The following is a 20,114-nucleotide window of genomic DNA, read 5'->3' on the forward strand; positions in this document are numbered from 1 at the left end:
AACCGTGGCAACAGATTCTCCCCCGCTCCCCCAAACATACAATTTGTCCTCATCAGCTAATAATTAAGCAAAAAACAAAAACATTCAAACCAAAAAATGTCTTTTGTGCCGAATTACCTCAACTCAATTCTACACAGACATGTTTTAAAGATTCTTTTAAATAGTGAGAAAATAGGTCTCCCAAAAGGTAAATTCAAGCTGGATTACCCGTGTATACAGTATGATATAAAAGCACAAGTTTCAAGCTTATTGTTAGGCTTCTGAACACTGAAGGCAGATGGTCCAGTCACACATTAACAACCTCTGCGAGAAGGATTAATTTCCAGCACGCGTAGAGCTCAGAGGAAGTTTCAGGTCAAAGGTTTTAATCTATTCACTGTTAAGAAAGCTCTAAAATTATTAAAAGGACTAAAATATAGATAAAAAGCAGATTATTCGCTGCTTTACCAGCTCCTTAATTAACCAGGAAGCAAGCATTTTAAAACAGTTTAAAAATATGTGCAAGGTGCTTCTAGGAACAGCTGTAACAAGCACAGCAATATTTCAGTCTATTGATTTGCATGGTAACTCATGTAAACAGAATCCACTTTTCCAGCAGTAGAATTAAAATGCAGAGTCAAAAGGGAACAAGCTATGTCAATTATGTGAAGACACCTTTATAAATCTAAAGGCTTGGTAGCTGGCAGTAAAGTCACCCTTGCAATTGGATTCTTTGGCGATCCTTTATAACGATTAGACTCCCTGACAGACAGAATACGCCTTGCATTATTGGGTGCGTTTGTAGAGATATCTGCTTTTGTGCAGGTGGTTCTGGATATATCCCGATTTGTTAGGTCTTCAAACACAGACTTTAATGGTATAGCAGTGCAAGGCAGAGAGCTTGGGGTTTTCACGAAAGACCGCTTTAGAATCTTGGAATTTGACCCTAGAAAGGAAGATGCAGCTACATGCTCACAGGAAACAGAGGTTTCCCGACTACTTGTAGAAAAAGATGCCCGACTGATATTGGTCACGGGCAGGGCCGAGGACGGAAATTCATCAAAGCTAACCGATTTTACCATTGGTGAGCCAGCGCAGAGTGTGTTGTCCACGTGTCTTTTTACACCAGAAAGGGAATTTATGCGACGAACAGACTGGCGCACAGGGGTACGCTGGTATTTGATGGGAGATTTTGCATTTTGGACAGCATTGCGGTCACTTAAGCAGAGTTTATTGAAGTGCTGTATGTGGTCAGACACCCTGCTAACTCTAAGAGCTGGCACGGACTTCGGTATAGAATCCTGAGTACTTTGTAGGGTAGGCTCTTTATTAGACTTTGGGATGGAAAGTATTTTCTGCAAAGTAGGTTCCGATAATGCAGGCATATCAGCTGCTTCTACAGTAACAGGACTGATTGACTCAGAGAAGTTACCAACTTTAAACTTAAGCATTTCCAGGTCACATTCCTGTTTCTTGTTTGCAGCTTCTACACTGTCTGCAGAGTCGTTTACTCCCTCAGTCTTCAATAAAGTCTGAAGAGGTTTGACATACTGAATAATTTCCAAGCTATCTGGGGACCCTATAGTACCTATCCTATTTTCATCAACAAATTTTTCTTGCGCACAGAAATCTTCTTTAGATGTACACTCATATACGACACCATCATTGTCTAGACGACCATCTTGAATTTCACTGCCTTTTTGAACTTCAGAAATATAAAGTTCAGGATAGTCCTCTTCTGGAGATGTTGCACATCCAACCATGACACGAAGATCACTTCCTGATTCTGTAAATGCTTTTGTGATCCTTCGAACAGTGTTCTGCACTTTACTGTTCTCTTCCTCACATAGTGAATCTTCCTTATAGCTTTGATCTTCTAGGCCCCTTGCTTGGGGAGAAACCAGCTTTTTGGGCATGGTGGGAGGTTTTCCAGCTACAAGTATAGGCTCAGAAAAGCAGCTTGCAGCGGAGAGGTATCCGGCTAAAGGAGTTCCCTCATCACATGCCTTGCTTAGGGGATGAGGTCCAGTCCAGGACATGCGATGACTTAATTCATCTGATTTTTGAGGGGTTAGCAGGTTTTCTTCAGATTTGCTTATTTTCTTGAAGCCTGTAAGGAATCATATATAAGTAATTATTGTGGAAAGAGCCACATGATTTAAGTCTGTAATGAAAGCAATGTATGGACAACAAAATAATTACAATTCACCAGTGAGTTCATTCACACATATTTAACAAGGCATGTGTAGCCTTTGGCAATCAATGTTTGATCAATGGAAGAAGTACAGAAACAACTTTAGTGCTGAAGGCTTTATAATTCCCCCAGCTATCACATATATTAAAGGATATCATTTGCATATAAATAAATATACTTTTCAAAAGTACACGCCCCAAGTCCAATGATGGTTGCCAAGGGTTACCCTGGAGATGACACATTGGGGTGAATTCAATTAGCCCCAAAGTGTATCCGGAACGTCTGCAAGACACTGCGCAGCAGAGATTTGACAGAGATATCAGATCAAGTGAAGATTATACCCCGTTTCTGCAATAACATTGGGGGAGTTATCAAGCTGGATTATATGCCCCTGCTTCATCTGTAACATTGGTGGAGAGTTATCAAGCTCTTCTTTGATGTCTATAGCAACCAAAGCTCAGAAATTATCCCTAACCCTAATAAGATTTGTGTCAAGTGAAGATTATGTCCTAGAGGGACATAATATTCACTTGATCCGAAATCTACACTCATTTTTGCAACCCAGAGAGGTAAAAATGAAACATGAACCAGATACTCAACACTTCCTAATATTTTTTTTTTAACAACTCAAATCTCACTACTGCTCTGGAGCAAATGGGCATATTGTATATTAACTTTTATGTTGTATATCCGCCACAACATAAACTCAGTCAGATCATGAATTGTCATATTAAGAACAGTCTCACAGTCAAAACCTTGGTGTCCACATTTGAAGGGAAATGGGTCAAAATGAAGATTATGGAGTGTGATTATATTTTGTTTATGGATCAACATTCAGACAGACAATGACAAGCACAATTTGTTGCGTTTTTCAAATAAATCAAAAAGCCCAAATTGCTCAAAAAAAGGACCAACAGCTTTTTTTTTTTCTTCACCCTATTCATTTAGTCTATATTTTAACAAAATCATTGTGCCAAATTGCACCCATTTTGCTAGATTTTTAAAGAGAGCCAGCATGGTTTAAATTTTCAAGGACTGCCTAGCTAGATTATTTTTCATGATACAATCACATCTAACATATGCCACCTTGAAAGTTCAGGCAGACTGTTGACACATGTTCCATAACGAACGGAAACCCAGGTACAGGTCAAGACACCTACATATTAGAGATCCAAAAAGGTTTAGACTCCAGGGCAATAGTGGTCGTAGGGCTAGGGGAGTGTGAATCTTGATGACCTTTCGCAAATATTTCATATTACCAAACATGGTTAAGCATTAGATGAGGCAAATCAATGATAAATTCTAGACAGGTACCAGACATCGGTTTATTGATTGATTCATTGATTTAAAAATATATCCTTTTTCAGATAAAGAAGCAGAAAGATGGGATTTTTTTTCTGAAAATTGATGCAGGGAGTTTTTGTTGAGAGATAACATTTGTGCCGAGCACCTTGAGCCAAAATTAGCCAAGTCTAGGACAGTTCCACCAAATGTGTAAAAGTATCCTGGAGTCACACCTCCAGCACATACCCGAGAACTCTGGATGCATCTTTGATAGTCGAGATGGACATCTATACAATCTAGAGAGGACCATGAACTGCATCTCCAGTACAGAGAGGCTTGAAGAATTCTCCCAAGTGTTTTGTAAAATCTTGGGCCATACCTGCTCATTCGGACTATCTAAATCTCGATCCCACAATTTGTTATATCTCGGAAGGGCGTCAAAGGTTTCCCCACTAGCAATTCATAGATAACAAAGGTGGTGTGTTTAGGGTCCTGGGGATCACCACACACAGTCTGATAAGATGTCAGAGTCCTTCTCATTCCTGGTAAATTATTTAAGACTCAATATTTAAAAGCACAATATCCAAATATTTTGTTTTAAAATTATATCATTCCTTTAAAATTAAAACTGGTTATAGGAACCTGGCTCTTACCTGCACTTACACATGGGCTCTCGACTGGGGAAGAAAGTGCCGCCACCGTATTTTCAGGAACTGGCAATTCTTGCGAGTTTGCAAGTCTCCAACCAATGTTTTGTGAACGAATGTTGGAAGTAAATCCCGTATTCTAGAAGGAACCCATAAAGGTGCAGTTTAGAAGGGTATTTAGTTAACAGTGTGGCCCATCAAAAACAGTGGGCCACACTAATACATTTGAATAAATTTGATAGAAATGTAAACATATTTCAATTATGTTGAACCTCATAGTGGCTAGTGTAAATAGTGAACATATTCTTATAGACAATTTATACTGCATCATTCTAGTCTTCTGTATACGTGAAACCAAAAACATGATTTTTATACTTTTCTCTTAATCTACTGGGGATACTGGCCCATAAAGATACAGAATGTCCCTCAGGGCACTGACACTTTAAACAAATTCTAACATCTTAAGCACCTCCTTCTTCTGTATCACCATACTGCAGGCAACTCAAATAGGTTTGTAATAAAAGCCCCACAGAACTGAACTAGAGAGAAACAAAACAAAGAAAGAATATGAACCCTGAAAAGACAGTCACAGAGAAACTTGGAACTTGCTACCTGGGGAAGTCCAAAGCTCTGACAACAAATCTTCCAATAGGGAAGAAGCCAGGAAAATGAAAATTATTTTTTTCTCCGTGCAAAATGGAGCCTGTGCAACACAAGGAACCTCTTACTTAGGAAAGTGAAGTACCTTACACACAGTTTGTATTAATTCCTCCACACTCTGGCAATCCGAATGAATCTCCTCCGACACCGAAGGAGCATATATGTCAGAATTCACCGCTAAATTACCTTCATTCTGGGAACTACAGTCAAAATCTGACTTATTTTCCTGAATTTGTGGCGTCATCCTCCTACGCTTACGTGAGGAAGACTGTGCCGCAGATTGTAACATCCTCTCTAAGAGGAAAAAACCTAAACCAAACTCTGTACAGAGGATGCAATTCCCTGTACCCAAGCAGGCTGTACAGACTCCGCCAGGGAGAAACAGTCAAACCTTGACTTAGCGAACCCATGTGTAAGCAGAATCAGAAGATGGAGCGACCACAGCCTGTGATAGCACCAATTGAGCAAGTTCAGCCACCGTATTGGAGAGAGACTGAACCCAGGCATGTGCTGCCGTATGTGAAGCAGCAGCTGCTGTATTACACGGTATGCTCTTTGAAAGTCAGCAGGTTGCGCACAGAGACTGTGCGCCTCACTGACCTGATGATAACTTAATGTGACAGACAGCCCAGGTGAAACTCAACATTGATGTAACACCAGCTTTACCACGCATGGTTTTTCCCCTGACATGTTAACAGATGGGACAAAAGGAAGGAAGTGTAATAGAAGAAACACCACTCCCCCAGGGCCCAGCACTGAATTGGCAAGTGTTCATTTACAGGGTAACCCCCTCAACCAATACAGTGCCTAGCAGGGCTCACTATCTTAGTGACCCTAGCCTGACCCAGTCTCCTGAGCCAAAATAGAATCCTTTTTTTTTTTTATAAAATGACTGCTTCTAGTAAGAAGCAGATTGCTCAGGGACAAACTGCGATTTGAAACCCTCTCCCAGCATAGTGCCGGGAGAGGGTTTCACTTACCTGGTGCCATCCCTCCTCATGCAGTGTCTGCAGTCTGGCTGTCAGATCAGGAGGACGGACACAGCCTGCGATGACTGTGCCCGGCTCCTAGGAGGGCATGAAAATGTTGGGAGAGGGAGGCTGGCAACAGAGGCACCTCCGATGCCCCCCGCCATACAGCGCACAGCCGCGCGCTGCATACTGCTGTACCCCGGCCAGTAGGCAGATTAATTGCAGGAGCTATATATTTGAAGCCTGCAAGCTCGGGGGAAACCGCTGCACCTTGTTCCTGATGCGGACCCATACCATTGGAGCCACCGCCGGGACGCGTGATTGACAGCCGCATTCTATCTGAAAGAGCTTGTGGCTGTCCGGGACTTAGAGCATAAAATAAATTAATAAAAGAAATAAAAGTAACAGAAGAGGGCTGCAGAGCAGCCCATTCACTGGGCACTTACACTAAATTGAGGCTGGACTGGAGGTGGGGTATAGAGGGGGAGGAGCTAGGGCTTAGTTAAACAGAAGTTTAAAGTGCCAGTTTGCCCTGTCCCTACTCTATACACCAATGTCCCCGGAGCCCCCAAAAAGTAAGACAGAGAAACACACAGCACTGTTGGTCAGAGGGCGATGATGAGGATGTTGTCTTGTGTTAGCTGTATAGAGGGTGGTAATAGGGTAACCTAGGGAGATTAAGATGGTGGTTGAGGAATATCAGCTTGCCTGAAGAGATGGGTTTTCAGAAAACGCTTGAAGACTAGAGGAAAGTCTTACTGTGCGAGGGAGGGAATTCCACAGAGTGGGTGCAGCCCGAAAAAAGTCCTGCAACCGGGAATGGGAGGATTTGAAGAGAGTGGAAGAAGGATGCAAATCTTGTGCAGAACGGAAGTGTCGAGTTGGGAGATATTTTGAGACAAGTGAGGAGATGTATGTCGGTGCAATATTGTTGACAGCCTTGGATGTTAGAAGAATTTTATATTGGATTCTTTGAAATAAAGGAAACCAACGTAGAGACTGACAGAGTGGCTCAGCAGAGAAATAACGGTTTGCAAGGAAAATCAATCTAGCCGCTGCATGCAAAATAGATTGTAGGGGTTCAAGTCTGACTATGTGAAGACCAGTAAGGAGGGAATTGCAATAGTCGATACGGGAGATGACGGGATGAATTAAGGTTTTTGCAGTGTCTTATGTGAGATATGTGCGTATTCTGGAAATGTTCTTTAGATGTATGTAACATGATTTAGATATAAAGTCAATGTGGGGAATAAATGATAGTTGTGAGTCAAGGATTACACCTAGGCAGCGAGCTTGTGGGGTGGGATTTTTGGTCATGTTATCAACAGAAATAGAAATGTCGGGCAGGAAGCTTCTGTTTTTGGGTGGGAATATTATTAATTCAGTTTCTGAAAGATTGAGTTTAAGTTGGCGAGAAGACATTCAAGATGAAATGGCAGAAAGACAGTCAGGAAAGCTGTTAAGAAGAAACTCTTCTCGTCCATCACCTGGCTAATGATCTTATCCAGTTCAGGACCGAATAAGACATCACCCGAAAAAGGCAGGAACTTCAGAGCAGTCCAAAGCTGAATTTGCCTCCCAAGCCTTGAGCCAGAAGATATGGCAAGCTGGGACCACTGAAACCAAAATTCTAGCCTTAATAACATCAGCATCCAGAGCAGTGTCCCCCAAATATTCAGATGTTTTTCAGGTCTGCCCAACCAAAGAAAATAATGTGGGCCTAGACTGCACAATCTCTCAGAGTTGCTCCAATAACTTTGTCACAGGTTTTGTTGAAACAAGCAGAGACTAAAATGGGTTTAAGAGACACCTTAGCCGCTACATAAACAGACTTAGGATGATCTCTAGTTTCCTAACTGTACAGGTATTTGGGGGTGGAATAGTGGTGGCCTCGGAAAAAAAAAATCTCACTATAGGTGATCCACTTTGGGCAGAGGATAAAGGGTCAGCAATCGTGGGCAACGTGAAATATCTGTTCAGGCTTAGTCCATGCTTCACAGAGTAAAAACTATCCAACTGCAGAGAGATAAAGGGAAGGAAAGCAATTGCTTCTTCCTCTCAAACAGCATGTTGTCAGGCTCTGTCAATTCACTGTGCCTGGTGCACAGCACGCACAAAATCTTCCATGCAACTGCCCAAGTATGATTACACATTATATAAAAATAATCCTCTATGTACAGGATATTTTAAATTTAATAAGCTTTTTATGAAATGGATTCCCTGGGACTCCAGATAAAAGTGGGTCTCCACAAAACAAGCTGATCTGCAGAACAATTTGTTGCTTTCGGTGTGTGTGTGTGTGTGTGTGTGTGTGTGTGTGTGTGTGTGTGTGTGTGTGTGTGTGTATTGTATTTCAAGCACTTCAGCACTCACTTGAAATAATTTCTAAAAGAAAACTGCTTACAAAAATGCGTTAGAGCATTTTTCTTCAGACAGGATACAGGGATTACGGATCCCTATGGATCAGTGGATTCCAGGATGCACAAGAATCTACAGACTAACAATGTTGATTTGTTTGCGTTACAGTTATTTCAAACAATCAGTTTATTTTTTAGTTTAAACCAAGTAATCCCAAGAATATAGACTATGACTCCTATTGAAAATTAATAATTTGTGGACACAAAATCATACACGCATCAATAAGTACATTTTGACCTTATTTAAAATTGCTTTTATTGTGACAGCTTATTTTATAATATGTGTTTGTATTTTGTGCTTATAGCCATGAAATACTAAATATTTTGAATGCATAAGAATCTTGCCTTATTGATTTTTGTTATTTTGCCACAGTTATCCACAAGTGATGTAGTTTATATTTTAGCCATATAAAGTGCATTCAACTATACACAGTTGAGGCAGTCATTTAGGATGAAGCAATAATTGCGAGATTCACTAGGAGCCAGTGACACGAGTATTTGTTCAAAGTGCCTCAGTTACCACTTATGTTCCAAGGTGAATTGATAGGACGCACTCTTCTGAACATTGGTTCAGTCCACAAAAGACCTCCGTCTAGTCAGTGATTTCAATAAAATGTGTATTTTATTACTTGTGAGCCTCTACATATATCACCCTCTTTTTACTTTGTAATATATTGGGTAAAGGTGCAATACCTATTTTTTATAGTCCCAAGAATACCACTGTTTAGTAGGTTATGTCCTGTAGCTTATGAAAGAGCAAGTTAAATTACATTATACATCATTAATACCTTTTAAATGGGCGATATTAAATTTGATCAACATTAGTTTCATTTTAGTGGCTTACCGTGTCCTTGCTACTTTTTCCCAGGCTGAATCGAAGACGAAGTGAACGACGCACCATTTCTGTCCGGGTTATTTTAGGGGAGAAGCAGCCTGTTTTTCCCGACTCCACCCTGGAAGAAATATTGTCAGAATAGAGAATAACACAATAAAACGGTTTAGCATGATGCTATGGCAGGAAATTATACAAGACACTAAGTGAGACGCAAAACTCAAGGATACTACTAAAGGTCTTTTTACCTTTGCACTTTTCGGTTTTCACACCTCTTGCTGCGTCTCACGTTGCCAGAGCTGGAGAGGTGTCTACCACTGCCGACCGATGGCGAGAAAGACGATCCTGATGTTTCAAGAGAAACACTTGGGCTCTCTTCTGTCTTAGCTTGAAGAGAACAAACATCTTGAATTTACTTATTTATGCCAAATAGATTAGGGATAATATGCAGTTGGAAGGCTAAAATGAAAAACAACGTACACATCCAATGTGTACAAATGTATCTCTAGTCTTGAATGTTGATAAAGCACTAGTCTTAATTATTTTAGTTTTGAAAGACATCCATGTTCTATTTTGCTTCAAATAGGAACTTATATCAGATAACAAAAGCCAGAGGCAGCCATATGTTACGGTGCTGAAGGGGCGTGAAAATCAAGTACTATGCATATACATTATTTTAGCAGACATGTTGGAAACAGCCATAGAACTTACATTTACGGCAAATTGTAAACACACACACCAGGAAAAGGAATACACAGAAATATGTTCTCCTATCGGGCTTACACACAGAGGAGTTGAACAATAATGCTAGTTAAACCATATACAAAACATTTACCGTTTTTCTTGTTTAACAGTGACTTCGATAACACATCCCAAAGCTCCTCAGCAGCAAAGTGTACTACTTAAATGAACATTGCCACAGAATTTCACATACCCCCTGCCCGCAGACACCAAAATATTGTATATCATTAAAATATCATCACACATGATGCAATTTGGTACAGTGTGCATCTTTTCACAGGACCAGGTTAATAAATTGTTAATTAGATAATGTTTATGGGCAAATAGCCACAATCTGTTGAATATACCAATTCTGAACCTCATCTTTAAAATAAGCTTCTACCACAACAACAAAAGATCACCATTTACCTGAGGCTGGTGTGGAGCCAGCACCAAAGAGACTGCTTGGCAGCAGCTCAAATGTCAGGTTCTGTTTAATGGATTTCCTCTTCTTATTAGATATTCCCTGCACAGAATCCAAAGGGAGTTTTCTTTTGGTGCTTGGTGTAAGAATTAATGGTGTCACCATGGAACTCAAAACTGGAAGGAATAAAAATAATCAAGGATTCTTGAAATAAGTTTGTAAACCTATATAAAATATTATAAAGTGTAAGGTATGGCTGACACTTTATAAGAATAGTAGACATTAGCCACATGTTAAAAGTTAGCATCTGCACGAAACGACCAAACTTCGGAAAGTGTTAAATAGCATTTGCAAGGAATTCAAGCTGTAAGCAAAAAGTAATCATTCTATTGCCATGCATTCAGGGGTTTAAAGTCCAGTACAAACAATTCATGAAAAGGCTTCAGATACACATTCTTATATTCAAATTCTAAATTAACTTAATTGTAATACGAATTGACTTAATTATTGTTGGTGTGAAAATTAACCCTGATCAAGCAACCATGAATTCACTCAAAGGTTGTGTTTATTGGAGTCTAGAGGCAAAACACTTTTTAAACAATGCAACATATATGAATGCATTTGAAACCTTTTCATTAATTATGGTAATGGATCTCTGCAGGCAGCATCTGTGCACCTAAGCATGGCTTTCACCATTAGTTACTAGATACCTACCAGTCCTGTCTGGTTGGGGTGTAGAGGAAGGTGTTCTATTTGTTTTAAGTTTATTCAATGCTTCACTAACAAAATCTGAAATGCAAGACATGAACTAAGGAGTGTTTCAGGAGATGGCTTTTCTAAAGACAAAACAAGACTGTATGGTGGTTCTACCAATTATACACAAGGTGACACTCTGACAGGTTCCTCATTAAAACACACAAAAAAACCCTCCAATATGCTGAGCAAAAGGAGTAAATTTCCCACATAAGGGTCATACACTTATGTAATGATTTGTCCCCTTTAACAGTTCACACTTTTCTACAGTGAAAAGTATTTACTGTAAATGTAAAATTCGATTTGCGTGTAAGATTTACTCTATTATTGAGAATTGCTAAGCAGCATTTTAATAATGTAGTTGTATGCAAACAAATTACCTTCACCCAATATCTTAACAGCAGTGGCATGAGTCCTGTAATTTTTCATTTTTTAAACAGCATCATACATCTCAAGTGGTTGAAGAACACGCGCATACCAGAATATATGTACCCCCATGCAAGTTAAAAATAGGCACGAAAGTCAGTGATTGAACAAAACACAACAACAAAGACAGTAAAAAGAATCATCCGATCAATCAATTTGCAACGATTACCTCCAACACTTTTTCTCCGCCTTCTCTTTGTCTCTCCAGAGCAGTTCAGATCACTTTCCTCGGGTCCTGGGGTATCAGCACCCACATCCACTCCCAGCATGCCTGGAATTTTTTCAAGGAGGAAATCAGGTACACATCCTGGAGAAAGAAGTCAGAATTATAGTAAAGTATTAAAAGTGCAGCCTTTCAGTCCTAACTATTGATTGAGCACACATAATAGAAATGTGAACTTTCAAAAAGCTAGTGATAGATTACGGTGGTAGTCATGTTCCCGGTACTGATAACACCGACAGTTAGTTTAGCGACATAAAATGTCCAATGCCTACATGCCCGACAATATATAAATATAGACTGAATAATGACACGTGAAGTATCCAACAGCGTTCAGCTACATTCCGAAGACAAGAAATCACGGCACGGCATTTTATAATGGCGACCGTCATATTAGTGGTTTTAAAGCGGTAATGCCGGGCCCCACTGCCTAACTCATCTAAACTAACGTAGCATTGGCGCTTTAAAACCGCTATTATGACGGTCGCCATTTTAAATTACGTTTTACACACATTTTTGTAAGATTATTAAAAGCTTTTGTATAAAGCATTTTACAATTTCAACTACGTAAGCCTTTAAATCAGATAAGCACTTCTCTTTGGACTGTCTATATTGCCTACCAATTACAATTACCTGCTTGGCTGACATCACAAAGTCTTATACACACACAGATGGAGGCAACTCACCAATGTTTGCTGCCTGATCGATTAGAGTTTTCACTACGGCTGCCTGGACACGCAGCTTCTTTTCTGTGCTGGCAGATATCTTTTCATTGTCGTCTGATTGTAGAAGATTAGGAGCAAATATCACGGACAGGTTACTGCTGTCCATTTTGTTTGCATCAGATCTGCAAAGGAAGTAAAAAAAAAACCAAAAACAAAAAAACAAAACACCCACTTTTGTTAGTTATGGAATGTAGAATGGTAAATTACATTGGTTTAAATATATACGTTTTCTGACTAAAACTTAATGTATTAACATATATGCAGCAATAACCTACAGTTCTGTGCATTATAGCTCAATTAATGTTATTATATCGTAGATATGTAGACAGTTATGTATTATTGCTTTGTCATGTGTTTGACATAATTAAAGCTAGGAAAGTGTGATCAGTTTATTTGGCCATTAGCATCTGTCTGAATTAACTGCACTCATGTGCCATTTACAAGTGTCTTATCTGGGAACAGAAATAATCATATGCCTTACTATTCAATTTACTATTAACTTCTCCATAAATCCATCAATTTCTGAAGCATAAATGTATAGTGGCATGGATGTCTACACGTTAATAAATATTAACAATGTATTGCTTTTAAAATCCCACCTCTTAGACACAGCATGCAGAAAGTTGAAAAAGTATCGCAGGATGAGTACTGTGTGGTCAGGTATTAGGCAGGAGATGAGCATAGTGGCAGAAGTCCTGTCCTCATCACTGCTCAAGTTCTGGGCCTTGTACAGAGCATCCTGGAGATCTGCAGGCACTATGGGCTCTGGTAACTCTCTGAAAAACTGCTTGAGAATGCCAGCAACATCACAAGGAGGAGCATTTGATAGACTTTTATCTCCTCTATCGAGCTTAGACTAATGGAAAGTTAGAAGGAAAAATAAAATGAGTGTGCACTCCAAGTATGATACAACACAAAGTTAAGACAGTTACAAAGTACTGATGACTGGGAAGGTGATAGGAAACAAAAATAAGAAATCAAGTGCAACAGTTGTATGTATTAATGTCACAAGTGTAGTAAATGTCAGAGAGCTTTAGATTAGACAGGCATGAGTATAAAAGCTGCCACGCAGATTTTGATATAAATACTAACCATCCAAGTTATCTATTTAGCTACATACATATAGCCAAATTGCTGTGTGTGAACAAATTGAGTGCAATCTAAAAATGTTTAGTATTTATATAAAGACGACATGCCGTTACTGACATGACCTATGACATACACATCTGTTGTTGTCCTCTACTGACTAATAGATCACAAGATCCTACATCACATCATCCCCCCCTCCCCCCCAAGAAAGACTGCTCTATGAATAGGCACCAAAAGATGATTTATGAAAGTCAGAACAGCATATAAATAAAAGATTAAAGCCACAATTTAATAAAAATTGTAGCTACCTTTAGCAGTTTCTGTCGCACAACAGATCCAGACTTCCTGAAGAGTCCTTCAGTGTGAGCATGGTTCTCCAAGTACCTACATACTTCAACCAGGAACCTAATGCAGAAAGAATGTATTCAGGAGAACATGGGACTTTTAAACATTTTGCTTCTCAATTCATTAATTGTTAATCAATCACCAAAGCAAAGCTTAATAATTTAAAAACTTAAAATAAATAAATCTGTCAAGCATGTGGAAAAGTTTTGTTTAGTTCCTGGCCGCATGACCTGTAGAAACACACAAATATGAATGCCGTTTATAAAACGCAGTGGTGTGCAATTGTTTTGTTACAGGAAACCCCAGTGATGTCACTAGGGATTTCTTCCAGGTTCTACCACATGTTCCGTTTTCACTCCCGCAATTATCAGACTGCAGAACAATTCTTTGCCCTAGTAAACACCTGTTATTTTCATCAGTGGGTGTACAGCCCAATTAGTGTCTGTTTGGAACTTTTGACATCACATAACATTCCTGATACCTGCAGGTGTCAGAATCAAAGTAAATATGGAGAAGAGGACAGCACATTTCCACTTCTGGACAGACTGCTTTGGTCGGCAATTATCATCGTCAGGGTGGAGAGAGGAAGCACATATATGGTAATGACATTAATTACCACCACACAATGTGTTGTACCTCTTGCTCCTCCACCAAGATTCTTCATCACCCCTGAGATAGTGAAAGTCTAGTCCTGCTCCATTCTTGAGCAGAGCTGACTTATAAGTAATTACTATATATTACACATGGCACCATTTTGGTCCATACACAGGGGCTCTGGGCCTTTATGTACTTTAGTACATAAGAGTCCTAAGAAGGGAATTATATCACCCTCATCAGTTCAGACTTCATACATGATGCATACTCACATTGGAATTTTTCCGTACTCTGGAATGCATAATTGTGGCAAGGAATAAATAGGTGCTCCAAAGACTTTGCCCTAAAAAAAAACCAAAACACAAGTAAAAAAAGAATAAAAGTTCATAACTTTTTATAAATATATATAACATGCTAAACTATAAACTATCCAAAGGAGCCCAGTGTACTATGTTTTATTACCCTTAATAATCATATATATTGCTAAACAGTACATACCGGTTATTCATCAACAGGAACACTGTGGTATTTAACACTGAGATTTACAGTGCTAAACAAAATACTCAGTTTAATATATTTACACACATATTTGAATATCTGTAATGACAAAAAACAAACAAACAAAAAACCCCCAAAAACTAAAAACACACAAAAAAAAAGACAAAGCAAAGAGATCATACCTACTGGCATTTTACTTGTTTTTGCACTAGCAAATGCAAACACATTCAATATATGTTTTTATTAGCATTTTAAAGATCACTGTAGTCCAAACACGTTTATGAGATAAATCGTGTCAGACCCATTTACATGTGTTAAAAATACATTTAAATGTGCCAATGGGTATAAGCCCTAAAGTAACTATGAAAAACTAAGCACAAAACCTATTTTTTGTAGGTTATCAGAGTACTAATAGGCAGCACTAGAAAGTCTGGGGGTCTATCTGCTTGCAATAGAAACTTTTGACATGGTCCTTGGAAAGTAATATGGACTAGGCACAGTGATTTATTGACCTGAAGGATGGACATAGTGAGCAGTCTAAAGGCAATATTAGTATTGTATCCATTCCATTTATTTTAAAAAGATAAAAGGGTACTTAATTATACAAGCATCACTGTAACGTGCCAGGTCCACTTTTTCCACTTCAACCACTGTTTTCAAATCTGCTGCATGCCCGATATGATAATCTGTTAACTGACTAAAGCCAGGCAGTGGGAGATTTTAAAACTGTGGTTCAACTGGAAAAAGCAGCATTACAGAATTACTGCGCTAAAAGTGAAAGCAACAGTTCTTGAAGATGTAACCAAATCATATGGACATACTTTATTTATTAAATGTAAAAAGTCTAATACATACTATTTTACTTTTCAGATATGGTTTTGTCAGGAAAGTACACCACATCTAGACCTTTTACATGCAGGAATAAAAGTGTATACAGTAAAAATTGAACCAACTCTAAGCTGCAGTTCCTAGCATACTATACAATTCATCCGCTTATACAATTACATTAATGTTTGCCCCTAGTAATACAAAATGTATTTATGAGTGATTGGGAGTTTCAGTATTATCTATAAAAGATAAGTGTTTTTAGATACTGTTTAATAGATAGAGAATACAAACATGAGAACAGTAAGCATAACAATGGGTCGAATAATACATAATACAACTCACAAAGCATACTGAAATAATTCAGCATAAAATATATGACAGGAACAGCAAAAGGTACATGGATACAGAGAAGAAGAATAACTGCATGGAAGCCATTAACTGAATAAATTGTATGGCATACAGAAACAATTCAGCATAAGATATGACTGGGACAAGTAAAGAACACGAAGAGTGGACAGACATGGGGCAGTGGGTAGAAGATCCTGCCCGTGAGAGCTTACATTCTAAAGGGAGGGGGGAGTGAGAGAATAGGATCAAGTGGGACAGCAGACTTATGGGGTCTGCAAAGTGTCGGGGGCCCCAATGTTGTCCTTCAGTATAGGCAGGCAATTGAAACAGGGGCGCTAGGGCTCAAAGAAGGACACGTCAGTAGGTCGCAACTGGGGTTTCAATTTGTCCTGGTCTATTTATATACTACACTATTATCCCAACATCGGCTATTTTGTTTTAACTTGGAACAAGTTTCTAATACTTCAACTTTATTCTCATATTTAGTATGCAAGTAGTATACTAAGCAGTTTTATTATACAGTGGGGGTTATTCAATTGTTAGCGAATTACTTTTTCATTCTGAGTTCCAGTTATAGTGCTTTGTTTATGCTTCATGCGACTCCATTTTTAAGGATCCGTATGAAGAAGTTTTGCAGTTTTCGATCCACCCCTGGGACTTGTGTTTAATAAGCCTGGTACATTCAATTAAATGTATGCATGGTGGAAGCTACTGGGCGTATTCAATTGTCGGCGGAAACGCTGAAAATCCCGTGGTCCGCGCACTATTAGTATTGCACGGAAAACACGTAATTTTCTCGCTGGATTTCAGCTCACGGCTCAGGGAGCTATCCAGCTAACTACTACCGTAATAACGATAGTAGTTTTTACACGGCGGGACATTCCCGGAGAATTGAATATGCCCCTATACCTTAGTATTATCCTATATCTTAGTATTAAGCAGTATTACACGGATATGGATGCCTAAAAACTACATCATGTATAGACATGTTACATGCAGGAACAAGTTAAAAGTTCATCTTTCAATTTATGTAAGCAGGCATGTGAAACGCAAAACCCCAATTGGGCCAAATAATCAAAAATCTAAGATTGTGTGGGCTGCAAGAAATCTAAAACGGGTAATACATTTGATAAACAATCGACAAACTGTCATATAAATGTACTTGGACACAAACTTCTCAAACGAATAATGATAATATTTTGAGAACAAACAGTTATAGATCACCAAGTCGTTCGCTTTAATTACAAAAGCGTACTGTTCTAACTGCGTACGACAGCATACAGCGTGGGTGGGGGGAGACGAGCAGAATCGGCGCACACGCATGTCACTGACGGGGAAGGTTGACTGAACTCACATGTAAACTGTTCTGTAGTATTCAGTGAATTTTTAAGTAATTTAAGCGAATAAAATGCGGATTGCATTCCACTTCTTTGCCCACAGTAACTAGGGGCAGCAAAAGAAAAAAAAAAAAAAGAAAAATTGTTTGGGCTGACAATGATAAAACCACTATCACATATTGACAGACTCCAGTAGGAAAAAGCCAAGATTAAAAAACTGATGCAAATATAGGAGTACCCATTTAACATCCTTATTTATTTATAAGTCACAATAATCCACAAGTCATTCAAAAAACTAAATCATACATAGAAACAGAACAAAGATATACAATAATTAAGGAGAAGGTGAAGACATGAGAGTGTACAAAATGCAGACTAGCGAGAGCTTACATGTTCCTCTAACATGATGTATTTTAAAGAATGAATAGGAAAACCTAAAATATTGCAATATGCGTCAAAGTGGGAACCTTTACACATGCAATAAATTGAGATGACCATACTACATCATCCTATGAAAGAGCTAACAGGCAAAATTTCAGAAGTCTGGATCCTTGTCACACTTCCTGCAGCAGGAAGTGTATTTGAGGGAGGCTCTCAACGTGTGGAACACAAAAATCCCAATATTACTGCAGTGCTTGGGATGAGGGGGTACTTAAAGTATGTTAGAATAAATTACAGTACCTGTATTTAAATCTGCATACCTAGGCTTGAAATACACATAAACAAGCTTTTTTGCCAAATACAGCACATTCCAGGATGCTGTTGACCTAAACAAAGTTTGACTAAGGACAAGTGACATTTCTAAATACTAGCAAAACAGAAGAAACATAATTTGCTGTAAACTATGCAGAGCACAGAACAATGCACAAGTTATATTTAAAACTGGGAAGGTGCAATTACATATTGACTCCCTTTACCAGTGTCACCACCCAACAAAGTGACATAGACTTGTACATTAGCATAAATTATGGCTGGTGCAGAAATCTTGCTATAAGCTTATCAAGAACAGAATATCCATTTATAAACTGTTGCCATCTGAACATTGCCATATTGGCCAGGAAAACTTAACACACATACTCACATTCTGCAGGACTCCTTTCCCAAACTCAGACCGCCGCTTGTTGTTCCAGTTTTTAATTTTGATCCCATATGAACGTAGATGTTGAATAACAGTGAGCTTGGCCAGATTGTGATAGTCAGGATTGTGCTTCATGCTGCTGCTGTAATATGGGCTACACTGATAGAAGTCGAATATCGTACTAGTAGTGTACAAGTCTGTCACCAGCCTGCTCTTACTTAGATCAGTACATACCTTTAAGGGACTACCTACTGTAACTTTTCTCACCCTTCACTAAACCCCTTCCTACGTCCATCACCTTGGTGCCTTAGATGAATATACGTACACTGCACAGATTACGTTCCAGTATATGGTATTATGAGCACCAAGGTTAATCAAATCCCCACTAATCACTTACTGAGTGTCCTATGTACTCACACTCTGCCCTCTACCCCAGTCATTTCGTGTTATACCCTCCTACCATGTGACCGATAACTGTCCCTTACCCGAGTGTCCGCCACTCACGTACTCACTGTAACCCTCAGTACCGCTGTCCCCTCTTCACGTCCTATCCCTGTCTCACTTGCTTCCCCATCTATCCCCCCCTACCTTCCCGGCTTATCCCCCTTCTGCCTCGTCCGTTCCCTCGCTCTCTCCTCCTCTGAATCCCGCTCTTCCTTACTTCGTGTTGATTGGTCAGCACCAATTCAAACTTCAGGCCCCGAGTTGCCATAGAAACAGGGCTGCCCAGCTCGGCGCCTGATCTGACAAAAATAAATGTGAGGGGCGGCGCTTGATGTAAACACACAGCGATACCACGTGGTACAGTGTGCCCGTGTGACGCGGGTACAATAGTGTCATTCACCTACTGCGTGACAGGCTGCAGGGACAACGGAATGTTAGTATCCGGATAAACAACGGTTCTACTGGTCACTTTGTACACGGTGTGACAACACGCGGTTTATGTGTCCCACATACACTGCATATGGGCAGCATTGTGGGACTGTCCCAATGGGACAGGGACTGATGTGAGTGAGTTCTCTGTGCAGCACTGCGGAATTAGTGGCGTTATATAAATAAATGATGATGATCCCAGGCAGTAACATAATGTAATATTCTATGTAACCACTACCGACTTGTAGCAAGTGTAGTTACCACTGGCAGAGCTATTACACACTAGATTCATACAAGCGTCTTTTCACAGAATTCCATGTCTTTTTTTATTTAACAACTGCAATAACCTTTTCCAGGACTTAAGGTAAATGCATTTTTTTAATCCGTTGGCTAAATTAGTCAAGGTTATTGCAATGAGAAATAAGATGAAAAATCAGAAGCATACATATTATTATTATTATTATTATTATCGTTTATTTGTAAGGCGCCACAAGGTTTCCGCAGCGCCGTACATGGTACAAACAGTAGACTATACAGGGTAAGACAGTACAGAACAATAAACACAAAGTACCAGTACTTCAGAAACTCCAGGCAGGCAGATACAGTAGAGACGGAGTCGAAGAACAGGTATGGAGACAGGAGGGAAGATGGGCCCTGCTCATACGAGCTTACATCCTAAGGGAGGGTAAACAGAATCAGGTACATAAGGGAGCCAGTGAAGCAATGGGGAGAGAGAAAGGTGGCAGGGGAGAACCAGAAGAGGTGAGAGGTTAAGTGGATGGTTGGTAGGCCTTAAGGAACAGGTGAGTTTTAAGAGCCCGCTTGAAGGAGCACAGATTGGGTGAGAGACGAATGGAGCGCGGGAGGTCGTT

General features: G+C 39.5%; 1 protein-coding gene across 2 annotated transcripts; it reads right to left on the minus strand.

The window, feature by feature from the left end:
- Positions 1–228: 228 nt before the first annotated feature.
- Positions 229–19,035, minus strand: ARHGAP11A (Rho GTPase activating protein 11A). 2 transcript variants are annotated; one of them, XM_075192739.1, is made up of 12 exons: positions 18,373–19,034; positions 14,553–14,623; positions 13,650–13,746; positions 12,852–13,108; positions 12,214–12,374; positions 11,477–11,614; positions 10,843–10,917; positions 10,134–10,304; positions 9,233–9,371; positions 8,997–9,105; positions 4,111–4,243; positions 229–2,089 (listed from the first exon to the last, which is right to left on the minus strand). In XM_075192739.1, the coding sequence occupies exons 1-12, from the start codon at positions 18,502–18,504 to the stop codon at positions 657–659; spliced, it is 2,916 nt and encodes a 971-aa protein (XP_075048840.1). In that variant the 5' UTR covers positions 18,505–19,034; the 3' UTR covers positions 229–656. The 2 variants fall into 2 exon arrangements, with proteins under 2 accessions (XP_075048840.1, XP_075048841.1); XM_075192740.1 differs by lacking the exon at positions 10,843–10,917 and having other exon boundaries at positions 18,373–19,035.
- Between the last annotated feature and the right edge of the window lie 1,079 nt (positions 19,036–20,114).

The sequence above is a fragment of the Mixophyes fleayi genome, chromosome 12 (genome assembly GCF_038048845.1).
Source record: "Mixophyes fleayi isolate aMixFle1 chromosome 12, aMixFle1.hap1, whole genome shotgun sequence".
NCBI classification, from domain to species: Eukaryota; Metazoa; Chordata; class Amphibia; order Anura; family Limnodynastidae; genus Mixophyes; species Mixophyes fleayi.

What these genes read in the sequence shown, in the direction of transcription:
- ARHGAP11A (XM_075192739.1), bottom strand. Translation starts at nt 18,504, where the DNA reads ATGAAGCACAATCCTGACTATCACAATCTGGCCAAGCTCACTGTTATT. An exon ending in GAGTACGGAAAAATTCCAAT is followed by an intron (nt 13,747 to 14,552) that starts GTGAGTATGCAT and finishes TTTCTGCATTAG; the next exon opens with GTTCCTGGTTGAAGTATGTA. An exon ending in GAAAACCGAAAAGTGCAAAG is followed by an intron (nt 9,106 to 9,232) that starts GTAAAAAGACCT and finishes TATTTCTTCCAG; the next exon opens with GGTGGAGTCGGGAAAAACAG.